This window comes from Saccopteryx leptura, chromosome 3, assembly GCF_036850995.1.
Source record: "Saccopteryx leptura isolate mSacLep1 chromosome 3, mSacLep1_pri_phased_curated, whole genome shotgun sequence".
In the NCBI taxonomy this organism is placed as follows: domain Eukaryota; kingdom Metazoa; phylum Chordata; class Mammalia; order Chiroptera; family Emballonuridae; genus Saccopteryx; species Saccopteryx leptura.
In genome coordinates, this window is record NC_089505.1 from 168,980,797 (window position 1) to 169,003,402 (window position 22,606).

Here is a 22,606-nt window from a genome sequence, read left to right on the forward strand (position 1 = left end):
TAATATAGGCTTTCAAATTGACTGAGCATATATTTGTCTACCTCTGTGATTGTAATAATAAGAACAAAAAGTGTCTTTCAGTATAGTTTTTTTACAAAAAATTCTGTCATCCATTTCTGATTTAAGTGAAATTGTTTCTATTTGGGCATTTAACTTTTTATACTGAATTTAATGAGAAATATCAGGACTGAATAATAGTATATCATCTGTATTTGCTTATCACTGACATTTGCACACTCTTTCCTAACACATGTTTATGTGCTGCCCGTTTTTAACTTCTGTGTATGTGATGAAGAGACTCCTGCTGGGTGCTGCATTAGCACCATTTTGGGGTGATATCATTGAATATGATCTTATTGGAAGTCTATTTTTATTAGTTTGGAAGTTTGCCAATCTCAGAACAGACTTCTAAGACCTATGAGGGGCAGAAAAGTGATAGCTGGTATAAAGAAAAATACCAAAGAAAGGTATTTGTAACATGTTGTATTAAAAGAATATATATGTTCATAAGATAAGATCATTTATAACTGCTTCTTCTAAATTGTGAAACAAGAATGAAATTATAAATAATTTTTTTATTCTTGAAAATGTTTTCCAAAGCATGTAGTTGGTAACCTAGAAGATAATAGAAATAATACATTTTATTGAAAATGTTTAATTTCTAATTATTGGATTATAAATTCCTGCTGTCCTATAATGGTATTACTTGTTATACAAATTTAAAATACTGTAAAAATGGCTTTATTCTTTATCTTAGAGCAGGAATCTAGTCTGTCTTATTTACAATGGTATCTTTAATACTAAAGCAGTGCTTTGCACATTGTAAGAGCTTAGTAAACATTTACAGAATGAATGAACTATACTTACTACTCTGTACAAAAGGAAAAGAAATACAGAATTGTATGCCAGTACTTCAAATAGTTAATACGTAGGGTTGTAAAATAGCAGGTTCTTTAAATTGTACTTGATGATTATTGAATTTTTTGAAGGCCTGCTACAGTAGGTGAGTCGAGAAATCAGGACCGTGATAGAATTTGCAATTATTTGAATAGGCGATCCAGATTTCATAGGAAGAAAACTTTTTTTTTTTCTATACTGTGGGAGGTTTTGCTTTCATTTTGCAATTGTGTTTTTATTCATTCAGCACTTTCTTCTGTTATCCAGCAAATATTGCCTGAATAAATATTGTCTGAGCAGATATTGCCAAGTGCTGTGTTATTAGGTTCCAGAGATAAGAAGGTCTCGAGGTCATAGTCCTTGCCTTCCAAGCTGGAAACAGGGAGGCAGTCAGACAGACTCCCGCATGCGCCCGACAGGGATCCACCTGGCACGCCCACCAGGGGGCAATGCTCTGCCCATCTAGGGCGTTGCTCTGTTGCAACCAGAGCCATTCTAGCGCCTGAGGCAGAGGCCATAGAGCCATCCCCAGTGCCCGGGCCAACTTTGCTCCGATGGAGCCTCGGCTGCAGAAGGGGAAGAGAGAGGCAGCGAGGAAGGAGAGGGGGAGGGGTGGAGAAGCAGATGTGCACTTCTCCTGTGTGCCCTGCCTGGGAATCGAACCCGGTACTCCCGCACGCCAGGCCAACGCTCTACCACTGAGCCAACCGGCCAGGGCCCATTTCTTTCTTTTTTAATTTTTTTTATTTATCAACTTTTAGAGAGAGGAAGGGGGTGAGGGAGAGACAGACATCAATTTGTTGTTCCACTTATTTATGCATTCATCAGTTGACCTTGTGTCCTGATGGGGGATCAAACCCACAACCTTGGCATATCAGGACAATACTCTAACCAACTGAGCTACCCAGTGAGGCTAATGTGGCCATTTCTAAGAGTAGGGTAAGAAAATAGTTCAAGGAAACTCTCTCTAATAAATCTACTTAAGTGAGGTTTTTTTTTTTATTAGCAATGTATGTATGAGATTTCAAAGTTTTTTCTTCATTTGTAGCATATTTATATTGTGTATGTTTTTGTGTATGTGTTTATGTTGCTTTCTCCTAGAGATTTTGTGTATATGTACTATTGGGTTGTTACGCACAAGAGCACTTTTAAATGTTCAATTTTAAGTGTTTCTTTATTCTTAGGAAATTGTTAGGATCTCAATATAAAGTGTATAATTAAGCTAATAAAAATGTGTACTTTCAACTCTCCATATATTCTAATAGTATTTTTTTTCATGCAAATCTAAATTTTTTTTTTCCATTTTCTAGACTAAATGTGTTAAATGGCTTGCCAACAATATGGATGATTTGAAGATAAACACCGATATTACTGGTGCTAAAGAAGAACTCCTAGATGACAACAGTTTTATATCTGACAAAGAGAGTGGAGTTCATAAACCAAAAGATTGTCAGACATTTCAGAATAGTAATACGTTCACTCTGCCTGAAGAACTGTCAAAGGACAAATCTGAAAAAGCCTTAAGTGGAGGCCAGTCTAATCTATTTATACATGCTGGTGCTCCTGCTGTTTCTAGTGAAAACTTTACCTTGCCTAAAGGATCTGCTGTTAATGGACCAGTTTCACACTCCTCCTTAGCTAAGACTTCCATTATGAATAAAGGCAGTGTATCTTTAACCACTGGGCAGCCTGTGGATCAGCCAACGACAGACTCTTGTTCAACTTCAAAGGTGGCAGCTGATCTTCAGTTGTCTACACCACAGAAAGCAAGTCAACACCAAGTTTTGTTTTTGTTATCAGATGTAGCACATGCTAAGAATCCAACCCATTCCATTAAAAAACTACCTACCTCTGCTTCAGTTGGTTGTGACATTCAAAATTCGGTAGGGAGTAGTGTAAAATCAGATAGCACTTTAATAAATCAAGTAGAGGTGGGTGAAGGTAGTGAAGATTTATTGATAAAAGATGATTGTGTCAATACATTAACAGGAATTTCCTCAGGTACAGATGAATTTAGGTCAGAAAATGATACAAACTGGGACCCCCAAAAAGAGTTCATTCAGTTTCTTATGACTAATGAAGAGACAGTGGATAAAGCTCCTCTTCATTCTAAAGGAGGTTTAGAAAAAAAAAGAAAGCGAAAAATGGATGTAAGCAAAATAACTCGTTATACTGAGGATTGCTTTAGTGATTCTAATTGTATACCCACTAAGTCAAAGATGCTAGACGTAGATTTTCTGGAACAGAATGAAGCAATAGACTCACAGAAATACGCATTGTCAAAAGTGAAGCCTGAATCAACTGATGAAGACTTGGAATCTGTGGATGCTTTTCAACATCTAATTTATAATCCAGATAAGTGTGGAGAAGACAGTTCACCTGGTCATACTAGCACTTTTCTTTCAAATACCTTAAAAAAAAAATGTGAAGAAAGTGATTCTGAGTCACCTGCAACTTTCAGCAACGAAGAGCCATCATTCTACCCCTGTACAAAGTGCAATGTGAATTTTAGGGAGAAAAAGCACCTCCATAGGCATATGATGTATCATTTGGATGGGAATAGTCACTTTCGCCATCTTAATGTCCCAAGGCCATATGCTTGTAGGGAATGTGGGCGGACATTTCGAGATCGTAACTCACTTCTAAAGCATATGATTATTCACCAAGAAAGAAGACAGAAATTGATGGAAGAAATTCGTGAGTTGAAAGAACTTCAGGATGAAGGAAGAAATGCACGATTACAGTGTCCCCAGTGTGTATTTGGTACCAATTGCCCTAAAACATTTGTGCAACATGCTAAAACCCATGAAAAGGATAAAAGGTACTACTGCTGTGAAGAGTGTAACTTTATGGCAGTGACAGAAAATGAATTGGAATGCCATCGAGGCATCGCCCATGGAGCAGTGGTAAAATGCCCTATTGTCAGTTCTGATACAGCCCAGAGAAAAACGCAAAAAAAGACTTTCATGAAAGACTCTGCTACGGGATCATCCAAAAAATCAGCTACCTACGTATGTAAGATGTGTCCTTTTACTACTTCAGCCAGAAGTATTTTGAAAAAACACATGGAGTACTTGCATTCATCGTCATGCACTGATTCATTTGGTAGTGCTCTTGGACTTGGTAAAAGAAAAAGTAACATCCTTGAAGGACCTGTAGTTAATGATAGCACTAAACCATTAATTAAGCAACAGTCAACCACATTTCCAAAGAACTCTGCTTTAAAACAGGATGTAAAGCGAACATATGGATCATCCTCACAATCAAGTAGTTTTCCAAAATTCCATAAGCGGCCACACAGAGTACAAAAAGCTCGGAAAAGCATTGCGCAGTCAGGCGGTGTAAATGTGTGCAATCAAAACAATTCTCATAAGACTGTAATGATTAAAAGCAGCATTGACCAAAAACCTAAGTATTTCCATCAAGCAGCAAAAGAAAAATCTAATGCCAAGGCAAATAGCAACTATTTATATCGACACAAATATGCAAACTATAGAATGATCAAAAAATCAGGTGAATCATATCCTCTGCATTTCAAAAAAGAAGAAGCTAATTCATTGAATTCTTTACATCTCTTTTCATCATCAAGTAATTCTCACAACAATAGTTTTATTTCAGACTCTCACAGCTCTGACAACAAGAGGCCAGGAAGCTTCAAAGACCAGAGGCGTGTATCTGTGAAGAGAATAGTTAAGCAATCTAAGAAGGAAAGTTCTGCTGGAGGAGAAGACTTGGATAGCTATCCAGATTTCTTGCATAAAATGACTGTTGTTGTTTTGCAGAAACTTAATTCTGCTGAAAAGAAAGATAGCTATGAAACAGAAGATGAAAGTTCCTGGGATAATATTGAGCTAGGTGACTACACTACACAAGCTATAGAAGATGAAACCTATAACAATATTAATCAAGAACATGTAAATTTATTTCCTTTATTTAAAAGCAAGGTGGAAGGTCAAGAGCCTGGAGAAAATGCTACCCTTAGTTATGATCAAAATGATGGCTTTTATTTTGAATATTATGAAGATACTGGAACTAATAACTTTTTACATGACATACATGATCCTCAGCATTTAGAAAATGCAGAAACTTCACTGTCAAAGCATAGTTCTGTTTTTCATTGGACTGATTTGTCTCTTGAGAAGAAATCTTGTCCTTACTGCCCAGCAACATTTGAAACAGGTGTTGGGTTGTCAAATCACGTCCGGGGACATCTTCATCGAGCAGGATTAAGCTATGAAGCCCGTCATGTTGTATCACCAGAACAAATAGCCACAAGTGACAAAATGCAACATTTCAAAAGAACTGGCACAGGGACACCTGTTAAGCGAGTTAGAAAAGGTAAGTTTTCCTATAGATACTTTTGGCTTATGTGTCTTTATTCAAATTCAAAGGATTTGAAAGTTTTGCTCAATTTTGGTTTTTCTTAGCATCACATAATTTCATATTTCAGAGTTAATTGGCTTTAAGATGGTCAATTTGTAAAAAATTCTGATATTACTCTTAAAAAATTTTTTTTAGCTATAGAGAAGTCTGAAACCACTTCTGAACATACTTGTCAGCTCTGTGGTGGTTGGTTTGATACTAAAATTGGATTATCAAATCATGTTAGAGGCCACCTGAAAAGACTTGGAAAGACCAAGTGGGATGCTCACAAATCACCAATCTGTGTTCTGAATGAGATGATGCAAAATGAAGAAAAATATGAAAAAATCTTGAAGGCACTGAACAGTCGTCGTATTATTCCCAGACCATTTGTAGCTCAAAAACTTGCATCAAGTGATGACTTTCTATCTCAAAATGTTATACCTCTTGAAGCATACCGTAATGGCCTAAAGACTGAAGCTTTATCAGTGTCTGCATCAGAGGAAGAAGGTTTGAGTTTCTTAAGTGAATATGATGAAACAAAACCAGAACTGCTGCCTAGTGGGAAAAGGAATCAGTCTCTTACATTGATAGAACTGCTTAAAAATAAAAGGATGGGAGAAGAAAGGAATTCTGCCATCTTTCCTCAAAAGATCCATAATCAAACTGCAAGAAAGAGATTTGTTCAGAAATGTGTTCTTCCATTAAATGAAGATAGTTCATTGATGTATCAACCACAAAAAATGGACTTGACTATGCACTCAGGTAAGAGGACATTTATGACTATCTTACATAATTTAAACAATGTAATTATGCTTGTTTTATTGGAATATTGTAGAAAATCCTTTCTTAGAATCTTTTTAAGCTGCTTTTTTTTGCAGAGCAGAGATTGTTTATATTGTCATTTCTATAAACATCATCAGTTGATCCTCTCACCAGCACTGAATTCTCTTGTGTCTCATTTTTTGGTCAGAATGTAAGGTGAGAACAGAAGCAAAAACAAACAAAAAGCTGATCTGTAAAAATAAAATTTTCTGTGACTGGGAGATGGTTCTGTAAGTGGGAGGTTGATGTTGTTCAAAAGCATAGCATTACTGAAAAGACAAAATACCTCTGTCATATTTTTGCCTGTGCTTCAAGGTAATAATGTTTTCAAGAATTAGCTGTTGGTTTTCCTACTGCTTAGGTAAAATAAAACAAAATATTTAAACTGAATGGGTTGGTGTATGTTGTGTGTTATGATTAACCCAAAGAAACTTCTCCCTTTCAAATTCCTCATTGAATATGGAATAGTTTGGTTTTGGAGAACTGTTGTATGAAACATTTGTTTTTACAATAGTGTTCTAACAGAACAGAACAGATGTGCTTGTGTACCAATAGCTTTTCTTTTTCAAAGGAGTATTCTATATGCCTTGGCAAATGATGTGGTAGATAAAATAGCCAAGCTATTTGGTATTACTGTCTGGTTTGTACTTTAAGACTAGAAAAATTTTGTGTCTTTATAGGTTTCTTTTGGAGTTTAAGAATGTTGAAGATTAAATTCTGTGGTCTCATAATTTTAACCCTGAGTCAAATGTGTCTAAGGTAAAAGTTGATAAGTGGGTTAATACTGTTAAAATTACTGTACACTTGATTTGTTTACTTTGGGCAGAATTGGGTTCTCTCAATTATTTCTAAGGCAGTTTTGATTTAAGAAAAGATTATCTTGCATTGTGAGTGTTCTGAAAATGGTTATCTTGTATGGGCTTCTGGTTACCAGGGTTCTTTCTTTCATATAGAGTCTTTTAAAGTTAAATTTTCAACATTTTTGAGAAGGGTAAAATGTGAGAAGAATGTATTAGCTTGTTGACCAAGGTGCAGTACACTTCAGAGAGAAAGCGTAGTTGTAGCTATCACAGAAATGTTGAAACCAATTAAAACATGTTGTGCAGTGAGGGTTATCTGAGAAGTTACGGGTTTCTTATTGTTCAGTCATGTTTTCTTTCCTGAGATGGTAAGGATGTTACTAGTTTGTTTATAACTTACGTAGCACAAGGATTTTAGCAAAAAACTAAAATCATTAACTTTCATTATTGATTGCACAGAGCAGTGAATATAATGCCCTGAATAAAACGTGTCTGACAGCTATTCAGTGGTGTGTCTTACCACCTTTTCTGCCCGCCTTCATCAGAAAGCCTAAATTTAATTTAGTATTGAGCCTTTTCCAGTTTTGTGGGTAAAACGCTTTAATTACCACTTTGCTAACTAGACTTTTAAATTTTATTTTTTATTGATAACATTGTGAACTTTGAAACTTCTCAGCAGAGCTATGTTATCCAAATCACAGGATTGTATTTTAGATTTAGAAAATGATCTGGTTAACACAGAAATCTGCAAGAAAATGATAATAGATGTTAAATCTAGAGGAGCTTCTTGATTCAAGACACACTTCTCTTCTACCTTTCTTAAGAGCATGGGTTGGCTTTAAATACTAACTACAAACTAATAATAATTAACTGAATTCCCCCTCTTTGCTTTAACTTAAGCTAATTCAGTGCACATTTTTTAAGCCATCTTTATTGCGGTACTTTTCTTCACACTTTTAGCTAAGAAAATTTCACTTTTTGAAGTAGAACTGGATTATAGTTTTCTTTTGAATGATAGGTATGCCTGTGAAGCTTAGAACATGTGTGCATTGCAATACGACGTTTACAAGTGCTGTTAGCCTGTCCAACCACTTACGCGCTTATGCACGAAAGAAGAGTGCTGGCCTTTTGACTTGTACAGGTATGTTTGACCAGATAACACAGCAGGTCTGTTTGACCAGATAATACAACAGGTCTGTTTGATACAGTGCACTTTTCTTCTCACCAGACTGTTGCTAAATCAGATGATATTCATGGCTTTTTTTGGTAAGCAGCATTCAAGTCTGAGTACACATTAAATTTCAGCAACTTGTAAACTGTTAAATATAATTTTAAACAAGTTTTTATTTTTTATTTGGCTCTTACTGACTTAGGAAAAAATAACCCAAAAGAGGTGTGAAACTTCTGAATCTACATTATCCCCATTGATTTTTAAATTATACCATTTTTTACTTTTAAATTTATTTTTGTTAGTAGATTATTAAGACACTTCGGATTTTAAAAATGCTTTATTAGATAAAAAAGGAGATTATTATGAAATTTCAACTATGTAGCTTGATTAGAAAACTAATTAAACTAATGATTTTTATTAGTCTATAGATAGACTTTAAAGGGCAGGCCTTAGTAATGGTCCCGTTGACAACTGAATAGATTTTTTTAATGCCCCTATAGTGTATTTAGGATAAATGAATATAGCTGTCCACATAAATGTTAACACGCACATTTCTGTGTTATTTTTGGTTGATTAGCTCAACTTTACAGATACCTCTTTATCCTGCTAGTTTGCTAAAAAAAATTTTTAGCTTACTGTAATACTGCTTTTTATTCTACAAAATGCGTTGCTCTTTTCGTTGTAGCCTTTCAAGCTACCCTGCTTTAGCAAATCTCATTTCTCTCACATCTTAAAATATACTCTCTACTAAATAGGTCTGCATAAATCCTTTTGCCTAAAATTTTTCTTTCAGTCTTTTTTATTTTTTTATTTTTTTATTTTTTACAGAGACAGAGAGTGAGTCAGAGAGAGGGATAGACAGGGACAGACAGACAGGAATGGAGAGAGATGAGAAGCATCAATCATTAATTTTTCATTGCGCGTTGCGACACCTTAGTTGTTCATTGATTGCCCTCTCATATGTGCCTTCACCATGGGCCTTCAGCAGACCGAGTAACCCCCCGCTGTAGCCAGCGACCCTGGGTTCAAGCTGGTGGGCTTTTGCTCAAACCAGATGAGCCAGCACTCAAACTGGCAACCTCGGGATCTTGAACCCGGGTCCTCTGCATCCCAGTCCGATGCTCCATCCACTGTGCTACCGCCTGGTCAGGCTCTTTCAGTCTTTTTATTTCTCTTGCTCTTTTAGATCACTGCCTTCTGCTTTCTTCCAGTTGTTGGTTTCCCAACTTTTTTTTCTTTTATCTTCTTATGGTTTACATCCAATATGTTCTTGCTACCAAAAATATACTTGTATTCATACTAATTTCTTCTACTTCTTTGCTTTGTCCTTTAACTTGATATACAAATGTCCAGGGATGACTGTTGACCATTTATATTAAAAGGAAGGGAATTCACTGGATTAGTCCTTGTACTGTGAAGTTTTAGTTTTTATTATATTACTCCCACCATCATCAAGCCTGAAAGATGATTGCAGACAGTGGAGACAGGGAGGTGGTGAAAAGATAAGACTGAGAAATAAAATCATCATTATTGTCATAGTCTCTAACTTTTATTGAACACTTGTTATTGTGGCAGGCACCGTGCTCTGCAGCTTACATGCATACCATTTATCTTCACAAACACCATTAGTTATAGGTACTATAATTCTCTCATTGTTACCAGGAACAAAGGCTTAGGGAACTTAAGTTTCACAAACTTTTGTAATTATTAGCAAATTTGAAGTTCAAATCAAAGGTTTCTTACCCTAGACCTTTGCTTTAGTCACTATTATATAACACATACAGAATGAAAGTAATTGAAAATCCTAAAATAAAGTTGGGTTTAATTTGGGGGCATTCTAGTGAAAACTGAATAAACAAGAGTCTAACTGGAAAGAGTAAGGATTCAAAAAACGGTGAGGCCTGGATTAGATTTTGGAGGACTTTAGAAAATGTTCTGTTCTGTGAAGGTAGATTTATTAGTACAGATTTTGTAGTCCATTAAGAAATGCTTTTACCTCATGTGAAAATCTTTGAAAACAGTACTAAATGTTTATAAGTAACTGATAGTAGCCTTTCATTGACCAAGGGTGCATTCAGATGAACATTTTATTATCTAAATCATTTCATTACTAGAGAAAAACATATATAGAATGAATAGGAATGTATTTCTTTGGACATCAAGAAAAAAGGGCGGTATTATTTTTAAAATATCATTAAATATTAACCAAAATGTCAGAAGTATTAGAAAATATAAAGTGTTTGGCAGTCCTAGGGCAAAGAGAGAAAATAAAAAGTTGAAGAAAGTCTAGGGTGGGCTTTTCCACAGCCCATACCACTTTTAAGAAACCTACAATAGGCCCTGGCCGGTTGGCTCAGCGGTGGAGCATTGGCCTGGCGTGCGGGGGACCCGGGTTCGATTTCCAGCCGGGGCACATAGGAGAAGCGCCCATTTGCTTCTCCACCCCCACCCCCTCCTTCCTCTCTGTCTCTCTCTTCCCCTCCCACAGCCGGGGCTCCATTGGAGCAGGGATGGCCCGGGCGCTGGGGATGGCTCCTTGGCCTCTGCCCCAGGCGCTGGAGTGGCTCTGGTCGCACTAGAGCGACGCCCCGGAGGGGCAGAGCATCGCCCCCTGGTGGGCAGAGCGTCGCCCCCTGGTGGGCGTGCCGGGTGGATCCCGGTCGGGCGCATGCGGGAGTCAGTCTGTCTCTCCCCGTTTCCAGCTTCAGAAAAAAAAAAAAAAAGAAAAAAAAGAAACATACAATACTCGTACTTCATTTTTTTTTTTTGGAAATTCTGGAACTTTTCCCCAATTTTTAAAATCTTGACCAAGAGAGCTATACAAATGATGTCTTTGCTGCTTATTCATGCCAACTAAAAAGTTTTCTGAAAATCAGTTTTAATAATGTTTTTGTTTTTCAGTTAGAAAATTTTATATTATATTTAAACTTCACATGTCTCTTTCTCCCCATGTAAGTTTCACTGATATACAGCAGTGGTCCCAAACTATGGTCCTGGAGGATTCTAATGGGGTATTATAAGGGGAGCTATACAGAAGATATTTTATAAGGGATTCATCAACTCATATGAGTAAAAAGTACTACTTTTCAAGAATATGTATATACTGTTTTGAGGAATAAAATAAGTCATTTTTAAAAAAACCTTACCGTATTCCAAGTATATCAGAAAGTCGGAACAATGTAAAAGGAAAATAGTTAAGGCCAAAGCCTCTATAAGAATGTCTAGAAGCTGTGTTCCTCGTTTCCTTTTCATTCATGTAGATTTTAATTATATGGCCTGTGAAGAAAATCTTAGCTACCCCTAAATACTAAAGGCCTGCCTGGTTACCGGTAATAGCATAAAGTCCCAAGCCTTCCTAGAAGCCACCAGCTCCTGTCCTTGTCTGTGGGACTGGTGGCCTTTTGAGGAGGAAGAAATATTGTAGCCGTCCTGAATAGACCGAAAGGATGTGTCTCTGTTTCCCCAAATACTTATTTACTGATGACTCAAATAATTCTAATGTGATGGTTCTCAATTTGTGTGTGTGGGGGGGGGGGGGGGTGGGGGGGTTGGGGGTTGTTCACTGACCCAATTGAGAATTTTATAAAAGTGATAAGTGATGGGCTATCCCAGAAACATGCAATCATTCATCCATAAATTAAATGTGATGATTATCATTCATGGACCCTTTCTCTGGTAGTGCATAAAAAAGGAAGTGGAAAAAACACAGGACTGGGAATTAGGAGCCCTAAGAAATCTTTTATTTTATTATTATAAAAGAGTTAAAAGATGCTTGAAATGCCAGAACTATTTGGCATCAAAACTAACTGATAATGGTCACAAATACAAATTAAAATGTAACAGTCTTCATAATTTTAGTAAAAGGAAATGATGAAGAAAGTAGGAAAGCTTCAGAATTAAAGAGATGGAAGAGGTAGCAATTTTGGGGACAAGAATTAATTTGTCAGAAAAGAATAAACTTTACAAATTAAAATTTTACCCAGAACTGACCCAGTTTATCATCCATTGGGTAGGTTCAAATAAATTATTTAATAACTTCCATATGCCTTCAATTGTGGAAAGTTATTTAAGAAGCTGTTTTACTTTTTTAAGTGGATTTTGTCTAAAGAGACTCGTACAAAAAGGTTGCCTTTATATTTATATTGTAAATTCAAAGCATACTTCTTTTTCAAGAATTTATTACAATTAATGTAGATTGTACTATTGGTAGACTTCTTTTTTAGGTTTTGTTCTCTGTAGATTAATGATTTACATGTTCATACAAATTGGTTCCTGGTTAATTCCTTATACAAACAATCTAATAACATTTAATTTTCATTTAACATTAGAAATTTCATAAAGTTCGTATTAAATTCTTTTGAACCGCTTGGTGTTTAATAACATTTTATTTAAATATCTTTTTTATACTGGCAGCATTAAGAATACAATGTTATAAGTTATTAATAAAATAACCATTGAGGCCCTGGCCGGTTGGCTCAGCGGTAGAGCGTCGGCCTAGCGTGCGGAGGACCCGGGTTTGATTCCTGGCCAGGGCACACAGGAGAAGCGCCCATTTGCTTCTCCACCCCTCTGCCGCGCTTTCCTCTCTGTCTCTCTCTTCCCCTCCCGCAGCCAAGGCTCCATTGGAGCAAAGATGGCCCGGGCGCTGGGGATGGCTCTGTGGCGCTAGAGTGGCTCTGGTCGCAACATGGCGACGCCCAGGATGGGCAGAGCATCGCCCCCTGGTGGGCAGAGCGTCGCCCCCTGGTGGGCGTGCCGGGTGGATCCTGGTCGGGCGCATGCGGGAGTCTGTCTGACTGTCTCTCCCTGTTTCCAGCTTCAAAAAAAAAAAACCATTGACGCTGGTTTATCCCTTTTTTTCCAACCGAATAATAGTGCTTCTTTCATAGTGTCCTGGATTAGACAATAAACTATATGGTCGCCCTGGTTATTAAAATTTCTAAAATATTTAAAATTGTTTAAGACAAAGTATTGATATATAGTATTTTCTTAATCTGCAATCAGAAACCAAAAAAACTGAGCTCAAAGTACAACAGGTGAAGAAGGGGAAATAAAGTCTGAGTAGAGGGAATCTTGTGAAATAAAATATATCAGTAAGGTAAATACATGTTTGCACAATCTTATTATCTCTTGAAAAAAATAAAATATATTGACCTGGAAATGCTGAGGTCGCCGGTTCAAAACCCTGGGCTTGCCTGGTCAAGGCACATATGGGAGTTGATGCTTCCAGCTCCTCCCCCCTGTCTCTCTCTCTGTCTCTCTATCTCTCTCCCTCTCTCTCCTCTCTAAAATGAATAAATAAAATAAAAATAAATAAATTAATTAATTTAAAAAAAGAAAAAAATAAAATATAACAGTTGTGTTCAACATTTTTGGGGGGACTCTATTTATCATCTTGATCCTTTATACAAACTCAGTTATACACCTACTTATTTACTCACCTGAATTGACTCTGATGCCCTCTAATAATTTCTATTTTATTATTTTTCATTAAAAGTTAATGCTGGTCATGACCCAGTAAATTGATTTACCCAACAAGGCAGTGGTTCTCAAAGTGTGCGCCAGGGCACACTGGTGCACTCTAGAAGATTTCCAGGTGCACCTATGGAATTCCAGAGAAACACGTGCCTGTTGGGGACAAAAAACCAACAGGGTTTTTGGAGTTTAGGTTTTTGGGAGAAAGAGAGGTGTGGGGAATTGGTTGTAAACTGACAATCTGCCCGATCCCGCACCTCTCTTGCCTGATTAGGTTGCAAAAGGCTGTTAAGCTGTGGTGCTGGATTGTTTACACTACTCATGTTCCCCCAGAAAGACTGGAGGCAAGTTTCTCCTTTCCTTTGTTTGGTGTAAAGTTAAAATTTGCTAATGGCCTCACTTTGCCCTATAAATAAAGTAGATGCAGTTTTTGGGCGCGCTTTGTTCTTGCCAGCAGTAATTACAGGGCCCTCCCAATCCCGTATTTTCTTAATTCCACACTCTTCCCACTCGGGACCTGGAATTACTAGCTGTGCTGGTTTATGGCATGTGCCCAGATATAAAAATAAATATAGTTACTCTATTATACCATTTCATTACGGAAATACCGCTCTTTTTGTTAACACATCATTATTATATTTATTATTAACACATCATTATATTATTTTTAGATAAACCCACCCAAATAAAATGGATAGATTTCTCAAAAAGAAGCGTGATATTGAAGAATCTGATTCTGGAAGTGAGCAAAAGTTAAGTGTAAATAAAATAGGACTTGAAGGCTGACGGGCAGAACTTAATTTATAGCATTTTCCATCACTTAACACTGAACAATAGGATTGGATTAGAAACCCATTCATGGAAGCTTCGGGTGATTTTGGTTTAACATTAACAGAAAAAGAACTGGCAGCTACATCCACTGATCGTGGATTGATGATTAAACATAAGGAATTGTCTCTTGAAGCCTTTTGGGTTTCTATAAAAGAAGAGTATGTGGCAATATCTAAAAAAGCTTTGAATATTTTACTACATTTTTCAACATCCTATTTATGTGAATTAGGATTTTCTACCCTCAACACAATTAAGAGTAAAAAGAGAGGAATTCTTCAATGTATTGACGAGGAAATGAGAGTTTGCCTTTCAAATACATGCCCAAACATTGAAGAAATTGCTAGGACATATCAGGCTCATGTTTCTTACAAACACAAGAATGAGAAAACTTAACAAATTCGCGCCAGGACCTGCCGAATTTACTAAATCTTACTAAGAATGTATCTATATATATATAAAGATAACTTTTTGTTGTTTTTTAATTTTTTAACCCCTCTTTTTTACGAATTCTAAAAAGCATAACAAAAAATGTAACATAAAAATGTTTTTTTAATGTCAGAATAAATATAATTTTGTTGTATTTATTTCATTTAATTACCATAAAAGCATGCTTGGACTTTATATTTTTTCTTTAGTATTTATTTGACTTAATTATTATAACATTTCTCAGAAATTTGTATATAGTGCACCTACAACTATTTGTAGGATTTTTAATGCGCCCCAACTTCAAAAAGTTTGAAAACCACTGCAATAAGGAATCACTACCCACGGATTAAAAACACTCCCTTAAGTGACTCTTTCTCTATGGACTGACACTGACTAGAATCAATAATAGAAATATTTTAGAAATCATACCACTTATGTGGCAAGTACATTTTCCTCATTAAATTCAAATTTATATATCATTTTTAATCAAATGCTGATCTTTTGGTATTTAAAGTAAATTAGAAATTTATAGTTACTTAAAATTAATGTAGGAAAAATATTTTATATACAAGTATAATTGAGGGAAGGGCTTTATCTTATTATTTTCAGAACACTTCCATAATAACATTGTGGAAATAAACCATGATTGTTGCCATTCTTCAACAAAAGACTCACCAAGGTAATTAAAGAATGACTTTTCAATGAGAAAAGAAAAAACTTAAAAAATTGGTAGTAGAGCCTTTTAGTCATTATTATACCAGTAATGCTATATATCTGCATTAATTTTTTAGTAGAGTAGCTGTTTTATTGTTTTATACCATGGATTTTTAAGTGGAATAGTATTTTTAAGTGCATGCTACCTAATAGGATCTGCTGCTTATTTTCAACTATAATGACATAATTGGTCACAGAGGTCTGCAACAAGTGCTAATGGACACATACCACAGTGCCAGGTGCTGAGTTGGCTGTATGAGCCACCAGAAAAGTAATCTTATATTATGGAAAGTGCTATAGGAACATTTTCTGCTGTGATGGGAGAAAAAAATTAGTATTGTGAAAGCTTCTCAAGATGCATTGATTTACTTGTCCTTTTGATGAGTGTTTCGGCAGTGTCTTCTTAAATATTATTAAAATACTGCATCTTTAAGAAATTGCATGCTTTTATAGTGATTTATTTAGCCTAAAAGAGTACAAGTAGAAAGTTTTTATGATTAAACTCTAAATGAGCAAACCAGCTTCTAGTTAAAGCAAACACCTTAATAATTCCTTCAGATTAGGCTGTATAGGAAGCATATAAGAAGTATGAATCATGCCTGTCATCAAAGAACTGATTAAAGAATTCCTGGCAATACATATAAAACTATCAAAATTACAAAACTGCAACATAGTATAAGATAAATGTTATGTTGAATGTAAATGTGGGAATGCAAGGAATTTTAGACTAGTCCTTTTGAGGGACGTTTGGAATTAAGTTGTGTTCCTTTCTTCTCCCTTTACTATTTGTCTCATTGTTAAATAGAGCTTAAAAAGAAAAAAAACAAAAATAGTTTATGCTGGTATGTTTCTTGTCATTATGTTTAAAATGAGAGAGAAAAAAATAAAACAAGTAGTCAAAGAAAATTTTCATTTATTCAACAAAAACTTTAGTTATTGCACTAGGACTGTGCTAGCTTGGAGGCTGTAACCACCTTGCCCTTCAGCTGCATAAACATAATCATGATCCAGTGGGTTAAGTACACAGGTACTGTTACAGAAGGCTTTATAATGTTTCAGCAAGGCCCTGAACTTGAAGGATGAATAGTTTGAGGAAGAATAAAGTAGACCATCCAGGTGGAGAGAAGAACATAGTGTGGCACAAAGGGATGAAATTGCAGATTGAAGAGGTGCTGGCTGGAAAATTCAGATATTCATGTTTGGAAAGATGGGATTGTTGAAAAGATCGGGTGGATGTTTTGAATGCGTGCTAAGAATTTTAGGAAGTCATTGAAGGCTTTTTAAAAATAAGGTGGGGGACAAAAAAATGGGGAATGATATGGTCAACCTTGCATTTTAGTCAGCTGTCTCTAATACAGTGAAAAGTGGGTTTCTGTGTTTTCTTGGCTGTAACTTATCTCTGTAGTACTGTTTTTGCATTGAATGGTATATCTGGGGTATATATATATATATTTCTCAGTACAGTAATGTATCATTTATTCAGGATTAGTAAGGTAAAGAATTGTTCAAGTTGAGTAAACTTTCTAGGTCGTGGAAGACTCATGTCAAGCTTGATTTTATCCTAATCATTTTGATAATGTTTCTACAATGTTCTTATATCTGCCTTGTGAAACAATAGATTGGGTATAATTTAATCATCAGAGTATTTAGAGCCAACCTTATGGATATGAATTGTTTTATTATACCAGCAAGAATTGGGCTATTTGCTCACTATACTAAAAGTGAATGGCTGACTTATTCACTAATTCAATGGTAATTTTTGGCAGCTCTTATTGTGGTTTATGCATTGTGCTTAGTACTGCAGAGATAAATTGGATTTTGCTATATAGTAGAAGCACACACATATGTAACTGTATAATACAGGACAAATTGTAAGTGCCATTGGAAACATGTGCATGAAGCATGGTGGAAAACTGAGGAAAGAGGAAGGTACTTCCAGCTAGACCAGGACCCAGCAAGGCTTTTGGAAGTAGCATTCGTTATGGACCCTGAAGGATAGATAGCTGATTGAAATGGAAATGGAGGTTTGGGGCTGGGAAGGAGCATACCTGTGGAGGGAACAATGTGGGACAATGTGGCAAGTTTATTGAAAATACTAGGAAGTAGGAGACTATAGAGCTAAACAGGTAAAGGACATAGAATGCTAGAATGCTGATCTGTGGTGTTGGAATTAATTTTGTGAAGGGCCAGCAAATTTTTTTTTAAAGAATATACATTTATTTATTTATTTATTTATTTATTTATTTAAGAATTTGCTTTAAAAGTATAAATATTTGTAAAAATGTAAAGGATTTTGTTGGGAGGTAGAGAAATTGTAGGTGATGTAATCTTAGCAGTCCTGAACCAGGACAGTGACAACAGCAATGTAAAGAAAACTTATTACATAGATGTCCTGTTGATAATATGGAATTAAAAATAAGGAATATTTGGCAGATTAGTTAGAGTTAGAAGAATAAGAGGAAAGAGACAGAGATGGCTCAAAGTTTTAAATCTTGTTACTGGGAGTATACTGCAAGTATAGTTAATGCATCAGCTACCAAGGTGTCTGGTAAGAGGTTAGGAGGGTTAGGCTTCATTACCTAACTGGCTGTCATTTTTCTAACAACACCTCATCATCCAGCTATCCATGATAGCAAAGCAAATAGGCAAACTTAATGAATCAGTAAGTTTTTTTTTTTTTTTGTTTTTTTTTTTCATTTTTCTGAAGCTGGAAACAGGGAGAGACAGTCAGACAGACTCCCGCATGCGCCCGACCGGGATCCACCCGGCACGCCCACCAGGGGGCGACGCTCTGCCCGCCAGGGGGCGATGCTCTGCCCATCCTGGGCGTCGCCATATTGCGACCAGAGCCACTCTAGCGCCTGGGGCAGAGGCCACAGAGCCATCCCCAGCGCCCGGGCCATCTTTTGCTCCAATGGAGCCTTGGCTGCGGGAGGGGAAGAGAGAGACAGAGAGGAAAGTGCGGCGGAGGGGTGGAGAAGCAAATGGACGCTTCTCCTGTGTGCCCTGGCCGGGAATCGAACCCGGGTCCTCCGCACGCTAGGCCGACGCTCTACCGCTGAGCCAACCGGCCAGGGCCAGTAAGTTTGTTTTTAGGAGAATAAAGCCTAAGAGTTTTGTACCATTTGTTATATTTTATGGTGTCTACTTTTGATGGTCATTGGTTATAAAAATTAGGAATGCTATTTGACAGTCTTTTTTTTTTTTTTTTGGACGTTGCATTTTAATGGGGTGACATCAATAAATCAGGGTACATATATTCAAAGAAAACATTTCCAGGTTATCTTGTCATTTAGTTCTGTTGCATACCCATCACCCAAAGAGAGATCGTCCTCCGTCACCCTCTATCCAGTTTTCTTTGTACCCCTCCCCCTCCCCTTCCCCCTCTCCCCCCTTCCCTCCCCTCACCCCCTGTAACCACCACACTCCTGTCCATGTCTCTTAGTCTCGCTTTTATGTCCCACCAATGTATGGAATCCTGCAGTTCCTGTTTTTTTCTGATTCGCTTATTTCACTCTGCATATTGTTATCAAGGTTCCACGATTCTGCTGTAAGTGATCAGATGTCATCATTTCTTCTAGCTGAATAGTATACCATGGTGTATATGTGCCCCATCTTCTTTATCCAGTCTTCTATTTTTTTTACAGTAATTAAAAGCCTTTAAGCAAACTCTTGGCCAATACAGCAAGAATCCATAAAAGAGTAGTGTCCTTAACATGTTCACCAAGTCCAAACTGACCCCATCACCATGCCAAATCCCTGAAAAATGCAACCCAACCACAGTTCAGTCTGTTAGGAGCTGTCACAGGGAGCAGGAGTCCAGGAAAAGTCCACATCCAGGAAAAGTCCGCATGGCACTGGAATTGTTGTCACCATTCTATACTTTGCAGCTCATGTCCAAGTCCCAATGACCGCTGCTTCTAGCTGGTAATGATTCAGGTAGACTGGAAAAAGCCATTTGCAGCATGCACGGATATGGAGCTTCTGTTCTCCTCTGCCTGGAGAGTTGAGACCAGGTAGCTTTTCCCTGGAGCTCTGCGACTGTGGCATGGTAAGGAGAACCTTGGGATACACTAAGCTGGGTGGCAAAGGTAAATTCATAATACAAGTTGGCAAAGGGGGGAAAGAGAGCTCTAAATTAGGAGTAGGTCCCAGCCTGAAATATGAGTGGGACATTGAGGTAGGAGGGATAAAGGAAACACTATATATTAAGCAAAGCAGCAGAAAATAGGACTATCAACACCCACAACAGAGATCTTTGAGGGAAGAATAAAAAACCTGACTATTCAGGCAAAACATAGTTAAGCGGCCCTTGTGCAAATGAGATCAGTTTACCTGCTTCTTGGAAGAAATACCCTAGGCTCATCCACAGTGTCTTAGATGGGGCCGATGGCCCTGGGCACCTTCAGTCTTCAGTGGCAAACCCAAGCTTTCTGGGCAAGGTTAGGTCATAGGTGGCTGGAGCAGGGCTGGAAGAGACTGAACCCTCCCTTAGAGGAGCGAGGGGGAAGCCTACCTTCCAGTGTCCCTGTTTCCTCACAGCAGAGGCATGTAAGTCTGGCAGGCTTTAGCTCAATGACCTTCCTTTCCACTATTGAAGCAGGACCCAGATGGCATCCTATGAGACCCCTTTGGGGCGTTGGAGCCTTTATGGGCGTATCCTAAAAGCTGGTAGTTCCCCTGATCTATTGGGCTTTTTCTGCCTCTAGGTATCTTAAAAGCCATGCTCAGAAGATCTCGCTGAGGGGTTTGAGGATCCCCATCCGCCTATATAAATCTTTTCCATATATCTGGAGCTATTTGGAAAAAGACAAAACAGTGTTATTAGCTGGATCTAATAAAGAAGGTAGTAGTTTGCAGGTGAAAAAGATTTGGTGTCTCCTGTTCATCAGCATTCAAAAGAAATGTAAATTTTTTTTTTTTTAAGTAAAAAGCATGATATGGTAGACCCGTAGGAGTCATTGGCCTGGTGTGCAGGATTCCCGGGTTCGATTCCTGGCCAGAGCACACAGGAGAAGCGCCCATCTACTTCTCCACCCCTTCCCCTCTCCCTCCTCTCCGTCTCTCACTTCCCCTCCCGCAGCCAAGGCCCCACCGGAGCAAAGCCACCCCGGGCACTAAGGATGGCCCCATGGCCTCCGCCCCAGTCGCTAGAATGGCTCTGGTTGTAACAGAGCAACACCCCAGATGGGCAGAGCATTCCCCCCTGGTAGGCATGCCAGGTGGATCCCAGTCAGGCGCATGCGGGAGTCTGTCTGACTGCCTCCCCATTTCCATCCTCAGAAAAATATAAAAAATAAATAAATAAAAGAAAAAATGCAACCAAAAAAGAAAGAAAGGGCATTCCCTTGTGTTAAAAAGCTCCAGGGAGCATGGAGTGAGCTTGAGTATGTCCTATGAAACATGGAGCTCTATGTTGACATACAAGTCTTTGAAGAAGGAGGAACTGCTGAAATAGTTCACCAGCATTTGTCCCTAAGACAGCAGTCTTTATAGTGGAAACACCATAAGTAAATATTTGCTGTCTGTCTATAGATTAAAGGGGGAATATGGCAAATGTTAAAAAGCCATGCTCTTTGTGCCCCTGCCCTCCCCCAACCCTCTCCCTCTCTTCCCCCACCCTGTACCCCCAACACTGTTGTCCATGTCTGAGTCTCATCTTTATGTCCCACCTATGTATGGAATCACATAGTTCTTAGTTTTTTTGATTTACTTCTTTCGCTCAGTATAATGTTATCAAGGCCCATCCATGTTGTTGTAAAAGATCCTATGTCATCATTTCTTATGGCTGAGTAGTATTCCATAGTATATATATACCAAAGCTTTTTAATCCACTCGTCCTCTGATGGACACTTGGGCTGTTTCCAGATCTTTGCTATTGTGAACAATGCTGCCATAAACATGGGGGTGCATTTCTTCTTTTCAAACAGTGCTATGGTGTTCTTGGGGTATATTCCTAACAGTGGGATAGCTGTGTCAAAAGGCAGTTCGATTTTTAATTTCTTGAGGAATCTCCATACTGTTTTCCACAGTGGCTGCACCAGTCTGCATTCCCACCAGCAGTGCAGGAGGGTTCGCTTTTCTCCACATCCTTGCCAGCACTTATTCTGTGTTGTTTTATTGATGAGCGCCACTCTGACTGGTGTGAGGTGATATCTCATTGTGGTTTTAATTTGCATTTCTCTAATCATTAGTGATGTTGAACATTTTTTCATATGCCTATTGGCCATCTGTGTGTCCTCTTTGGAGAAGTGTTGATTCATTTCTTTTGCCCATTTTTGGATTGGATTGTTTGTCTTCCTGGTATTAACTTTTACAAGTTCTTTATAAATTTTGGTTATTAACCCCTTATCAGACGCAATGTCAAATATATTCTCCCATTGTGTAGTTTGTCTTTTTATTCTGTTCTTATTGTCTTTAGCTGTGCAGAAGCTTTTTAGTTTGATAAAGTCCCATTTGTTTATCCTGTCTTTTATTTCACTTGCATGTGGAGACCAATCAGCAAATATATTGCTGCGAGAGATGTCAGAGAGCTTACTGCCTATGTTTTCTTCTAAGATGCTTATGGTTTCACGGCTTACATTCAAGTCTTTTATCCATCTTGAGTTTATTTTTGTGAGTGGTGTAAGTTGGTGGTCTAGTTTCATTTTTTTGCAGGTAGCTGTCCAATTTTCCCAACACCATTTGTTGAAAAGGCTGTCTTTACTCCATTGTATTGTCTTACCTCCTTTGTCAAATATCAGTTGTCCATAGAGCTGTAGGTTTATTTCTGGGTTCTCTGTTCTGTTCCATTGATCTATGTGCCTGTTCTTATGCCAGTACCATGCTGTTTTGAGTACAATGGCCTTATAATATAACTTGATATCCGGAAGTGTGATACCTCCCGCTTTATTCTTCCTTTTCAAGATTGCTGAGGCTATTCGTGTTCTCTTTTGGTTCCGTATAAATTTTTGGAATATGTATTCTATATCTTTGAAGTAAGTCATCGGTATTTTAATCGGTATTGCATTGAATTTATAAATTGCTTTGGGTAATATAAACATTTTAATGATGTTTATTCTTCCTAACCATGAGCACGGTATATGCCTCCACTTATTCGTATCTT

At 37.6% G+C, this 22,606-nt stretch overlaps 1 protein-coding gene across 11 annotated transcripts in view; it reads left to right on the plus strand.

Moving 5' to 3' along the window:
- The window catches only part of ZNF644 (zinc finger protein 644), a 128,729-nt gene that overhangs the window by 91,242 nt on the left and 14,881 nt on the right, over positions 1-22,606 (plus strand). For 7 of the 11 annotated variants that reach the window (XM_066376814.1, XM_066376812.1, XM_066376817.1 and 4 more), the window contains 2 exons: positions 2,208-5,235; positions 5,416-6,024. The exons of 3 other annotated variants lie outside the window; for them this stretch is intronic. In XM_066376814.1, coding sequence (XP_066232911.1) covers positions 2,238-5,235; positions 5,416-6,024 — 3,607 coding nt within the window. In that variant the 5' untranslated portion in view covers positions 2,208-2,237. Of the gene's footprint in view, positions 1-2,207; positions 5,236-5,415; positions 6,025-7,902; positions 8,026-22,606 lie in introns of those variants that run through there. One more of the 11 variants, XM_066376821.1, reaches the window with a different exon arrangement.